At 35.1% G+C, this 13,473-nt stretch overlaps 2 protein-coding genes and 1 pseudogene across 2 annotated transcripts in view; 1 reads left to right on the top strand and 2 right to left on the bottom strand.

Moving 5' to 3' along the window:
• Positions 1-2,281: 2,281 nt before the first annotated feature.
• Positions 2,282-4,889, top strand: NPR1 (regulatory protein (NPR1)). Its single transcript, XM_085744177.1, has 4 exons — positions 2,282-2,903; positions 3,177-3,924; positions 4,066-4,251; positions 4,525-4,889. Exons 1-4 carry the CDS (start codon positions 2,352-2,354, stop codon positions 4,797-4,799), a joined length of 1,761 nt encoding a protein of 586 aa, XP_085600303.1. The 5' UTR covers positions 2,282-2,351; the 3' UTR covers positions 4,800-4,889.
• A 2,532-nt stretch (positions 4,890-7,421) lies between these two features.
• LOC146945894 (ribonuclease 3-like protein 3) lies at positions 7,422-8,870 on the bottom strand (annotated as a pseudogene).
• A 2,511-nt stretch (positions 8,871-11,381) lies between these two features.
• Positions 11,382-13,473, bottom strand: part of LOC146945893 (glycerophosphocholine acyltransferase 1-like) — a 2,104-nt gene continuing 12 nt past the window's right edge. Inside the window, exons 1-6 of the mRNA XM_085748113.1 lie at positions 13,315-13,473; positions 13,166-13,223; positions 12,977-13,077; positions 12,699-12,888; positions 12,167-12,386; positions 11,382-11,943 (exon numbers count right to left, since the gene is read on the bottom strand). The exon at positions 13,315-13,473 is cut by the window's right edge and continues 12 nt beyond it. Coding sequence (XP_085604239.1) covers positions 11,622-11,943; positions 12,167-12,386; positions 12,699-12,888; positions 12,977-13,077; positions 13,166-13,223; positions 13,315-13,473 — 1,050 coding nt within the window. The 3' untranslated portion in view covers positions 11,382-11,621. The remainder of the gene's footprint in view (positions 11,944-12,166; positions 12,387-12,698; positions 12,889-12,976; positions 13,078-13,165; positions 13,224-13,314) is intronic.

Below are 13,473 nucleotides of genomic sequence, written 5' to 3'. Positions count from 1 at the left end.
TGAGTGTTAGATAGAGAGTGTTCATAACATTTTTCAGAAACTCAAATTACAAACAATGAAATGCAATTATTTGTTTATGAAGTTCGATCAAGTGTACTTACCTCTACGACTACCGAGTAGCGGTAGTTCTGTATACTACTTGAGTGAATTGAGATTTACAATGTTACAAGATTATATGTATAATACTACCGTCCAAATTACAATAATACATCTAAATTGTACCGCGCGGGGACTATCGCCCTCACATTATAGCTGCCCCCCACCACAAACAATTAGACCTAACACACGTCTAGGCCAAACACAAGGGCATGGATGAAGGGAGCTTTGCAATGCTGCGCTAGCTCAACTCCCTCGTCTATTGACCTTGTTCTGTGCCTATGAGTCATACTCAACAAAGGTCAATCGTTTTGCCGACCTTCAAACATTACACGTAGGCTTTGTTACTATAAAAGCAGTTAGCATACACATCTTCAATATATAACCACAACTTTCCTTCCACTTTACGTCATTATGAATGCAGTTTTTTGTGTTCAATTCACTCTTCATTTAAAATAGGTGTTTTGAGTTATGATATACCAAACCATTAATATATGCAACCAAAATGCAACTTTTAGAGAGTAGAAAGACAAAGTTGTACAAATAATAGCAAAAAATCATATGTACGAATACCTTAATAGTTAAGAAATTGGATATGCATCTACAAGTTAAGAAGGAAACAAACCGGTGGTCATGGCCATCGTCATGAGCTTCTATTAGCTTCATCCTCTGACTTTTGATGGCCATCTTTGTCCCAAAAGCCATTAATTAATGCAACTCTAACTGCCTAACGTACCACGGAAGAATTCGACTCTACTCCAAAATATCACTTTTTCTGGTACAATCCAAAAGATCACTTTCTGTTCTGGGCCAAATCTCTAAATTGAAAAGTATTATGGGTGAGATTGGACCCAAAAAAAGTTTGGGTGAGTGAGTCCCTCACCAAAGGTAGGAAATCGTACCATATAATATAAAATACAACTCATTTTGCTGGCTTGCAGTGGGGATTTTGAGTAAATTTGTTGGGGTCCCAAACCACTATGAAATATATATTAAACGATTTTAGAAAATAGAAAAAATAATTACCTCCTAGTGGTAAGTTTTTTTTGAATAGAATATGTAAAAATACAAGAGAAATATGTAAAAAGAAGAAGACGTAAGTTTCGAACGCGACCATTGAGAGATTTTTAGACTACCTTTCCACTGCAACAACCAAAAATTAATAAACATAATATGCTTAATATAATATATATATTGAAAACTTAGGGGATGCCATGGCTCCCATGGGTCTATACTAAGATCCGCCACTGTTGGCTTGAGACATTTGAATGTACTCCTATCAAGATATCACATTTGATTCACGCCGGTATTAATTTTAGTGAGTTAGTTTGACTTTAAAATAAAAATAAAACTACATCTTAAGTTGTGAAAATAGTTCTCTAAGAAAAAGGAAGTCATGAAATCTCCTAAAACGAAATGATTATTATAGCAAAATGGCATCGCAACGGTTTCTCAAATAACGTGGCAGCATGATATCCTTTGGATTTTTCATTTACTGGAGAGACCGCTTCTTAAAAAAAAAATATCAAAACAACACCTCCAGTGATTTGCGAAAATGGACAAATTTAATTGGCTCAATGATGTTTCGCGACTTCTTCATGATTTTTTTCCTCGGGATATATGGCATCGCCGCTCCTAAAATAAAAGGAAGTTGTAAAATGGTTATTGAATACATATGATGTGAAAAAATTGAATTAATAAAAGTTGATGTATCCGAACCTAATTTTGGGTTAGATAGATAAACTTTTGTTGACCAAACTTTCTCTTCTATATAAAACCAGGAAATTACCAAATACCCCTCCAACTTATTTCTCTCTTCCAAACCAAATACAGCTTAAAAGAAAATCAAAACAAGCGGTGGGAGATCCATTCTAATGCGAAAGAGACACTTATCAGCTGACCAAGTGCACGTACGTGCAAGTTCCAAAGCTATCGGTTGTGATCTAAGCAAAATGAATGATGAAATGCAAGTTAACAACAACACACACAAACACACAAAAACACATAATCCAAATCAAATGATGAATGATGATGACAGATTCACAGCAGCTATTAAAGAACAACAATTATCCACTTACTTAAGCACACAGACACTTCTCGAATCAAGCATGTCCCAGTGTCCGACACACATAGTACATCTCTCACGCGCCCACATACACACTCTCTCTCTCTTCTAGTAGGAGTATATAATTAAGGACCCTTGCTCATTCTCTTAATACGTATACAACTCATCTTATATATATCTAATAGTAGTAATGATGTACTTGAGAAGTGGATTCTCTGAATATTCAAATGAAATCAGCAACAACACTGGCAGTGCTAGTGAGTTATGCTGCACAACAGCACCAAATTCAGCTATCACTACTTCACAAGATATCATCACAATCACACAACCACCGATCCGTCTATCAGACAATATAGCTTCAATACTAAATGATACAGCGTTTGACTTCTTTTCCGATGCAAAGATCATTGCCAGAGATGGTCGAGAAGTTTCTGTGCACCGGTGCATTTTGTCTGCGAGGAGTAGTTTCTTTAAGGATGTTTTTAAGGGAAAGAAAGAAACGACGCTGCAACTGAAGGAAGTGGCTAAGGATTATGATGTTGGGTTTGAAGCGCTTAACGTTGTTCTGCGTTATTTGTATAGTGGGAGAGTTGATAATCATCATTTGTCTGCTAAAGATGTTTGTGTTTGTGTGGATGATGATTGTTTACACTTTGGTTGTTGGCCTGTTGTTGATTTCATGCTTCAACTTCTCTATGCTTCATTCACCTTTCAAATTTCTGAATTGCTTGCTCTTTATCAGGTAAGAATTAAGCACTTATAGATGCTATTTTAATAATAAAAGATGAAAGAAAGTTAAAGTAATTTCATAGGGGCTGCCCCGTGCACTAAAACTAGGCAGGGTCCTGCATGGGGTCTCACCATTTTGCTTTATTGTACGCGGTCTTACCCTGTTTTTTACACAAGAGGCTGTTTTCGAGACTTGAACTTGTGACCTTTCAGTTAATTTAATTTCATATAGTTTATTAAAATAATCTTAAAACAATTTATTGACAGTTGATTTGATTACTTGCAGGATCATCTACTAGACATTCTTGACAAAATGGCAATAGATGACATGTTGGTGGTTTTTTCTATGGCAAACATTTGTGGTGAAACATGTGATAAACTACTAACAAGATGTACAGAGATAATAGTTGAATCTAATGTTGATATAACCACTCTTGAAAAATCACTGCCTCAACCTGTAGTGAAACAAGTAATATACAAACGCAAACAACTCGGCTTAGACATGTATGAAACCGTAAATCTTCTAGACAAACATGTCACCAGAATACATAGAGCTTTAGATTCAGATGATGTAGAATTAGTAAGGTTGCTTTTGAAAGAAGGACACACTACTCTAGATGAGGCTCATGCACTTCACTATGCTGTTGCTTATTGTGATGTCAAAACCACTACTGAGCTTCTTGATCTTGGACTTGCCGATGTAAATCATAAAAATCTTAGGGGCTATAGCTTGCTACACGTTGCTGCGAAGAGAAAAGAGCCGAAAATTATTGTATCTTTGTTAACGAAGGGAGCTCAACCTTCTGAACTCACTTTCGATGGCAGAAAAGCTCTTCAAATTTCAAAGCGTAGTACGAAAGCTGTGGATTATTATAAATCTACTGAGGAAGGAAAGGTTTCTTCGAATGATCGATTGTGTATCGAGATATTGGAGCAAGCTGAGAGAAGGGAGCCTTTACATGGTGAGGCATCTCTTTCTCTTGCTAAGGCAGGGGATGATTTACGTATGAAATTGTTGTACCTAGAAAACCGAGGTATTTTCTTACATGTTCATATTTTTCGATTTATTTTCTTTTTTTCGATAAATGTTGAATCAACATTTGTGTCGCCCTGACATATGTTACTCCCGAATTTCATAATAAATGTTGATCAACTGACGATTCATTGTTTTTCAGTTGGACTAGCAAAACTTTTGTTTCCGATGGAAGCAAAGGTTGTGATGGATATCAATCCAATTGATGGCACATCTGAATTTACTCCGAATTTGGGTGGTTGCCAGAGGACAACTATGGACTTGAATGAGGCACCATTTAAAATAAAAGAGGAGCATCTAATTCGGATGAAGGCGTTGTCTAGAGCAGGTAATACATACATGTTTCCGATCTTTCGTTTTATTTGAGAACTTTCTTAAAGGTCGAAGGCTCAAAGTAATTCTTATCAACCATTGTATTTAAATCTCTAAAATGTTTCCATTCTATTTTTCTTTCTTTACTTGTATCTATCTGGTTCGGTTCGAAAAGAATTGATATAGGGACCAGTTTTCATTATACGTTAGATATCGGTTACCATTTATTTGTTAAATTTTGCAAATTGATGCTTATATTTTATTTTGATTTTTTTGTCATCTTGAGCAGTGGAGTTGGGGAAACGGTTCTTCCCTCGTTGCTCGGAAGTGTTGAACAAGATCATGGATGCCGATGACCTATCGCAGCTCGCATGCATGGGTCATGACAGTCCCGAAGATCGACAAGTGAAGCGCAGACGATACGCGGAGCTACAAGAAGTTCTTAATAAGGTCTTCCATGAGGACAAAGAGGAGTTTGATAAATCTGGCATGTCTTCATCATCCTCATCCACGTCAATAGGAATGCCAAGGGCTAATAATAGTATGATAGCAATGAAACATTGATGAAGATAATAATAATGTACTATGAGGTGTATACTTTCTTTTATAGTGATTTCATTGGTCTTTAAAGGAATAAAGGTGTGTAAGTTTTTACATCATAGAATCATTGTTAACTATTTTTATTGAAGTGTGTCTTCACAGCCATTTGAGTCTTGAGATAATTAGCAGAATTTTAACTAAGAACTAATTTCATTGGTCAAAACGTTGTCAGAAAGGCGCATGAAACTTCAACTTCCACCCATTTTCCTACTATGTTCATCAATCTCTGCTTTACAAATAGAAGCACCCTCCGTCTTCTATATCATAGTAACATGATTCGCTGGGGTAGGTAGAGAACCGTGAATTGGTTCGCGGGAACTGGTTCCCGGTTCTTTTACAAATTCTTATGCACCCATTCGCGTCAAATTCTATGAAATGAATTGCATGTATAGTAGACGCCATTTCATAGAAATTCCATTTGCTATGGGTGTCATACATGCAACTCATTTTATAGAAATTCCATTTGCTGGGAATTCACTCTACAGAGTATGCATGATTTTAGAAGGTTTCCACATTTAATAGCCGATACGCCATGGACTGGATTATCTCCGATTGAAAACCCCAAAAAAAGTTTTATTTTTCCAATTCAATAAAGCTATTTATTTTTTACTCGAAAAATTGATAATTTATAGTTTTATTTTTTTTAATTTTTTTAACTAAATGTATCTCTTTTTAAAATAGGTCCTTTTGCTACGTTGTACGTGTATTTCAAGCTTGTAATGATTAGTATTTCATTCCACTTGAGAGGAGTGGAAGTATAAATTCCTTTAACATACTAGTCAGTTAAGTTTGTCAATATAGTTTGTTATACAGATTTGAATGGTTTAGCCTTTTAGCTTGTTGCATATGTGTAAAACTAGTTCTATCGTAAACTTCGATTCACTTTTTCTGTTATAACAAGTAAAGGTTTGATAAATTTCCCAAACTGTTACAAAAAGAAATTTCCCAATGAAACCAAAGATTTGCAAACAAGACGTGCAAACCAAGCAATTGCTTTCCAAACAAGCCATGAACAAGGTCTCTTTTTAATTCTTGCTTCCAATCAATTTCTGATTCTTTTTTGTTTTCAGAATAATTACTAATCAAGATTCTTCTGTTCAATTTATGTTTCATATTGAACCGTTCTTTGCTTTATTATGGCTTTAACTCTATGGTTCTTTTCAGGAATTGCTTTCTTTACCATTAGGTGGTGGAATTCTGCCACCTTTGAAGCTATGCATCCAGAGAGATCTGTTCAAGGAGATACATGACCTTATGTTGAAGATAATGGATGTTTCTGGTACCCTTAGCAGCTTACATTCTGTGGCAGCTTCTATACCTCCTCATTGTTAATGTCTTGTGCCGACAACGGCTTTTAAGAGATCCTGAAGTCATGACTTCCTACAGGTAATCAATGATCACACTCACACACATACTTCCTTCCCTTTTTTCAGTTCAGGACGACAATAGATAGAGTCGAGATAGGTACTATATTGTTCGTCTTTATACTCACTATAAAAATGGCTTGTATATAAACAAACTGACTTAGGTAACTTTAATGTATCTTTGACCACTAAATACTTTTATAAATGCATCCAAACTTATTAGTCTCATTTTAGTTAACTTAAATATGGTCAGTCTTAATACATGTCTTTGACAAACTAGTAGAATATTAATATCATTACAACAATAGCATTAATGATAAATAGTAGCAAATAAAACATACTGCTTAATTATAGATGTTATCTCTCTGAGAGTCCTTAAAATCATATTTGCTACTATTTCAATAGAATTTCTGATGAGGGTTAAAACATCAAATTAGTTTATGCACTTCACTTTTCTTTCACATTGTTGACTTCAATGTTTTACAGGGAACTGATCTCAAGAAAAGCTAAGAAAGCAAACAATGTATGGTGGCGCTTAAGTGGGTTGCTTGGGGATCAAAATCGCTTGCTGATGTACATCGTTTTTCAAGGCATATTTACCATTGTAATCATGGCACTGACTGTCCCCATGTTCTTGTCATATGAATTGTATGCATTCTTCCAAATAATTAAGCTTTCTGTATGAGTATGGAATGGAGGAAATTTTCTGTTGGAAGCCTAGGAGGCAATTCTTATGGCGAAAAATAAATCAGATATGAAATCTGCCCAAGGTTAAATGGACCGATGACCAAGATCAAGTGATGGAGAGTTCAACAATGCTGTTCTCGGGACATCTGATTGACTTACTCAACTCAGGGCCGTCCCTGAGAATTCGGAGGCTCGGCTCTGGGAATGAAAAGAGGCCAGTGATAAAATCAAAACGTATTTTTTTTAAAAGAGCAATGCTCTATTTATATTTTTTAAAAGATAAATACAACGTGTCGTATATATGCGGTACACCCATAGGTGAAAATAACTACCGTATACATGAGGAATCCCCACCTAACACCAAAAGCAAGAGGAAAATTAAACCTGCACAAAACAATCAAAAGTCATGCGCTGTTTGCACCCCCTTTATTGCAGGATAGTATACTACTGGGTATAATTTTTTTTTTGAGGCCCATCCTTGGGGGAGGCCCAGCTCGGTTGAGCTATTTGCACCCCCTCAAGGCCGGCCCTGACTCAACTAATATCCATTTCTTTTGTTCTGATTGAGCAGTGCTAAGAATACAAATTTGAGTAGATGGAGTTGTAAATGCATATTACTCTTTTTCTTTTTTCATGCAAGCATTCCCTAAAATAGATACTTGTAAAACAAAGTTTAGATATTGTTGATATGCTCCCCCAACCCCGCTTTCATTAGAAGAGGGAAAGAAAGGAAAAATTAATGGATAAGGTGACTTACCAAAAAGAAGTTCTCATTAGACCTTTCTTTGTTCAGAACATCCAAAGCACTCGTTGAATTCATCCGCAAATGATTTGTCCATACCAGTTGAATGCCCGGAATTGGAAGCCTAATCTACAAATAATGGAGAAATTAGGATGAATAAACAATAATTAGCCAATAAATATTTACTTGCTCTCTAAGTTGAAGCTTTTTGTGTGGCAAATAACGATCCAACCCATGTTTGATTGCCACAAGTGCCAGTTTTTTCAGAGTCCACATTCTTGGATCGTAATGGAGTCAAAATACACGGTTTCAAATTTGGATATGAAAAAAGTTTTTCATTTTCTATCAACAAGTTAAGAACAGCATCACCCACATATTCCAACTACTCATAAGATAACTCATTTTCAGCACTGTAAGTGCTACGTCTGAAAGCCTCTTCCAATAAGTGCTTATTCTTAAACTCATATCCTATGATTGCTTCCACTATTCAACGGGGCAGAGAAATGTTGTTGTTGATGGTGGTTGTGTCTTCTTTTTCTTGTTTAGGAGATAATTCTTCTTTGTCATCGTGTTGTTGGTGTCTTCTTTCTCTTGCTTAGGAGATAGTTCTTCTTTGTTGTCTATTTAGAGTGCATGTGTTTGGATGAGAAATGCTTCTTCTTGCTCTTTGTATGCTTGAGCTCCTTCCATGGTGCGCAGTGTGTTGTTGTTTGTGAGAGAGAAGACAAATTCTACAACCATGCCGCTTAGAATTTACACTAGCATCTCCTAAGCAAGAGAAAGAAGACACCAACAACACGATGACAAAGAAGAACTATCTCCTAAACAAGAAAAAGAAGACACAACCACCATCAACAACAACATTTCTCCGCCCCGTTCAATAAAGTGGAAGCAATCATAGGATGAGTTTAAGAATAAGCACTTATTGGAAGAGGCTTTCACACATAGCACTTACGGTGCTGAAAATGACTTATCTTATGAGCGGTTGGAATACGTGGGTGATGTTGTTCTTAACTTGTCGATAACAAAGGAACAGTTTTTTTTTTTTTTTTTCATATCCAAATTTGAAACCGGGTATTTTGACTCCATTACGATCCAAGAATGTGAACTCTGAAAAAACTGGCAACTATCAAACATGGGTTGGATCGTTATTTGCGACACAAAAACCCTCAATTTGGAGAGCAGGTAAGTATTTATTGGCTAATTAATTACTCCATTCTTTGTAGATTAAGACAAGGTAGATAGTTTTAATATCAATGCCTTATCTTGCAACCAACCACTTCGAAACGCAAGTAAGATTTTGAAGTACAGAGGATACATGAAATCAAACATTTGAAACAATGTAACTTTTTTATTTATTTATTTATTTTTAACAAAAATAGATGAAATCAATGCATACATATAAAATAAGTGGCTTTTTGTGCCTAATGTAAAAAAAAATTAGTTTGTATAGATGCACATACTCGAGGCACAGATGACTAGAATGTGTGTGCTTTTGTCTGTGCTTGAAACCATCGCATCTTAAAATTGTTGGTTTTGGATTTCCAAACAATTGTATTTAGATTTCGATGTCTATTTTGAAAAAGAATTTTCATCTATCGAAGTTGTTACTAGGTTTGAATCACGACTATGTCGCTATATTTCGTGGCACTGTCCAAAATTGTGAAAGACGTGACTATCAACCACGTCGTCTTCACGATAAGCCTCCATGATAAAACAAATCAATTATGGTACTATGACCATTCTACTATAATATTGTGACCTCTCAAATATGTCCACTCAAATATGTGTTACCACCATTCTAACATTTAATATCTTTAAATATCAATACGATATTTCAACCACTCAAATATGGTGCTACCACCATTCTAACCTCTAATTTCTCCAAGAATTGACGAATATATAATTAAGATCGTTCTTAATTTTCGAAGGGACAATATACCTCAAAAGGAGCTATGATCTTAAAAATACTACTTATTTCGAAGGGACATAAATTATCGAATGGACTATGCGCTCTTAATTTTGAGGGAACAAAAAAAAAGATGAAAAGAAGAAAGACTCGTCAACACAAGTTTATGAGGGAGAGAAGAAAATGATTCAAAGTTTCAGAATATTTTTTGATGTGTGGAATGAACTATGTGACCTCTCTATTTATAGAGAAAATTCATGTGATAAACTTTGGGTACAAGTAATTCACATATTAAATCTAGTACAAAAATATCTCAAACTGAGTATCAAAATATATCATACTGAGTACAAAAATATATTATATTGAGTACCAAAATATATCTTAGATCAAATACCAAAATATATTAGATTGCATACCAAACTATTTTAGATTGTACACTGGAATATTTTAGATTACGTTTGAAAATATTTTAACAAAACTTGGGGTCAAAAAAACACTTTCTAATAATGATTAAATTAATTATTTAATTTAACATTTCCAAATCATAAAATATATATTTTTCTTCTCTAGTGCATACTTCGTTCACGTAATTATGTACCTCATTAGAGATACACATTCACTATATAAACACTACTAACGTGTGTAATTTCTTATATCACTAAAAAAACTAAACTTATCTCACGGCTGAATACCGGATTACGCCCCTTCGTCTAAGAACCGGAGGATTAATAAATGTTGGTCAAAAAATCATTTACATATACACATAGTGTGTGAAAATTGATAAATCTATAAGTCAACCCAATGGCGTATCCAGGACCTTGAGTCAGGGGTGCAAATTTAATCATTTACATATACACATAGTGTGTGAAAATTGATAAATCTATAAGTCGACCCAATGGCGTATCCAGGACCTTGAGTCAGGGGTGAAATTTTTTTAAAAAATCGTCTATTCACCCCACGAAATAGTAGGAGTCCAACACCCATGAAATTTGCGAATAGGAAAAAAAAACTAAATTTTGAATTATATTGAAAACTCTGGAGAGAGCTTATCATAAAACCTCTTTTGCCAAATGAAGTATTTGTTATGCTAAAATTTGATCCATTTTTTATATATAGGGTTTGGTAAATAGAAAAATGGCAGCATGGAGCTCAGATGGTCCTGAAGGACTTGTACAAAATGTATCTGTTGGTGAAAACATATGGCAAAGAAGCATTGAGGTTGATATGATCAAGTTGCATGAACATGTTAAGGAACTAGATGCTAAGCTTCTCTTGTTGAAATTTCAGGCCATTATGATGATCATTCTACTTTTATTGAGTTTCATTGCAATGTTATTTTACATATTTTCGTAAAGTTTACCTCACACAATTGTTCATCAACTTAAAATATAAATATGGGATGAATTATGAGACTTTCATTTTTTCTATCAATGAATTTTGAGACTAATTTTCATATATATGACATAAATTATGAGTTCTAATAGAGTTTATTACTAGAGTAAAAAGTAAATGTATTGTTTTAATAGGATGTGATTCTATGTATGTACCTATCACAAATTGTATGATCTACAAAATGAACCGGGTATCCTCTAGATCTTTGCGCAATTTCAAAGACTAAGCTCTCGAGCTGGATCAGACCATAATGGACGGCAAAATTCTCCCTCACGGGAGTTAATACTGCTGCAATCTCATAGCTGGATTTGGACGAAGACGCAGTTTGAGTTAGTAAATATTACAATTGTTGTTTTGAGACAATGAAATAAGATGTCTCAGCTTGCAAAGTCGATACATTTTAGTTAAATTGCAAATTCAGTGTGAACTCTGCATTATAGCAAACTCGTAACTGTATTAAAATATTCAAATGGAATTCAAACTCATAATTGTTTTACAAGTATCCATTTTATGGAATGCTTGCATGAGAAAAGAAAGAGTAATATGCATTTACAACTCCACCTACTCGAATTTGTATACTTAACACTACGGATTAGATCAAACAAATAGAACCTCAATCAGAACAAAAGACATGGATATTAGTTGAGTAAGTCAATCAGATGTCTCAAGAACAAGCATTGTTGAACTCTCCATCACTTGACCTTGGTCATTGGTTGGTCCATTTGACCTTGGAAAGGTTTTAGCTCTGATTTATTTTTCTCCTTAAGAATTGCCTGCCTAGGCATTACTTCTAACAGAAAACTTCCTCCATTCCATACTGATACAGCAAGCTTGATTATTTGGAAGCATGCATGCAATTCATATGAGAAGAATATGGGGACAGTCAGTGCCATGGTTGCAATGGTAAATATGCCTTGAAGAACAATGTACATCAGCAAGCGATTTCGATCCCCAAGCAACCCGCTTAAGCGCCACCATACATTGTTTGCCTTCTTAGCTTTTTTTGAGAGTTCCCTGTAAAAGGTTGAAGTCAACAATGTGAAAGAAAAATGAAGTTTGATGTTTTAACCTCATCAGAAATGCTATTGAAAAGGTAGCAGATGTGATTTTATGGACTCTCAGAGAGAGATAACATCTATAATTAATCAACTAATATCGACTCTATCTATTGTCGTCCCTCTCCCTCCTATTATGAACTGAAAAAAGGGAAAGAAGTATGTGTATGATCATTGATTACCTGTAGGAAGTCATGACTTCAGGATCTCTTAAAAGCCGTTGTCGGCACAAGACATTAACAATGAGGAGGTACAGAAGCTGCCACAGAATGTAAGCTGCAAAGGGTACAAGAAACATCCACGTCCAAATATAAGGCCATGTATATCCTTCAAGAGATCCTTCTCGATGCATAGCTTCAAAGGTAGCAGGATTCCACCACCTAATGGTAAAGAAAGCAATTCCTGAAAAGAACAATAGAGTTAAAGTCATCATAAAGCAAAGAACGGTACAATATGAAGCATAAATTTAACATGGCTGTCACGATTTAAGCATTCAATTCAGTGTTTGCATATATTAAAAATGGTTGAACATGCGATATCTAAGCCGTTCCACTAATCAAGAAATTGTAAAATTGCTTATGATCACAATGTACTGGGTAAATAAAGATGATAATTCAGATATGTGTCATATTTAAAGCTCATTATGAAGTACTACGTACCATCTTGCAGAAACAAGCACATTATATATCAACAGAACAGTGAGAGTCTATTTACCAGGTAAAAGATGAAGAAGCACGCTGAGAATTTTATCAATAGAACTGAAAACCAAGCTACAGCGCCATACAATCAAAGCCCAAGCTAACGGCCCCTCGGCAAAAGAAAAGCAAACCATGAAAAGCTTTTCGTTCCTAGGATAGAAGAGAAGATGAACCAAGAAAATCGTATTTGCATAATAGCAAAAATCCTGAAACATGAAACGAACAATTAGAAGAATTTAATATAGAGTATATAGGACATTATTACTTTAACATGCTAAAAGGGAGAATTATCACCAGTAAGTAGTAATGCCATTTCTTGGTCTTATAGTACATCCAACGAAGAGGAACAAAGAAGAAGTAGGACAAGCAATATACATTGGGAATGTATTGGGGTCCTGATATCAATGCATGCAATCATAATACATTCAAAGTGAACAAATAATTCAACTACGAATTAATTTATTCAAAGATAATAACACTTACTTGTCCCTAAAAGGAAGCATAAGCCACCATAACCAAGAACACCGAAAAGATGAGTGATCTGAACATTGAACAGAAAGAATCTTGATTAGTAAGAATTCTGAAAAGAAAAAGAATCAGAAATTAATAGTAAGCAAGAATTGAAAAGAGACCTTGTTGAACAAAGTTTCGAGTACTTCAGCTTTTTCGGCCTTGTTCATGGCTTGTTTGGAAAGCAGTTGCTTGGTTTGCACGTCTGGTTTGGAAATCATTGGTAAGCTCTGCCTCTGCTTGGATCTGCTTGATGCTGCTGAAGCAGAGTTATCACCTTT

This window comes from Medicago sativa, chromosome 2 (genome assembly GCF_051527215.1).
Source record: "Medicago sativa cultivar Bolivia chromosome 2, Bolivia_mono, whole genome shotgun sequence".
Classification (NCBI taxonomy): domain Eukaryota; kingdom Viridiplantae; phylum Streptophyta; class Magnoliopsida; order Fabales; family Fabaceae; genus Medicago; species Medicago sativa.
This window is presented reverse-complemented; position numbering and strand designations above follow the sequence as displayed.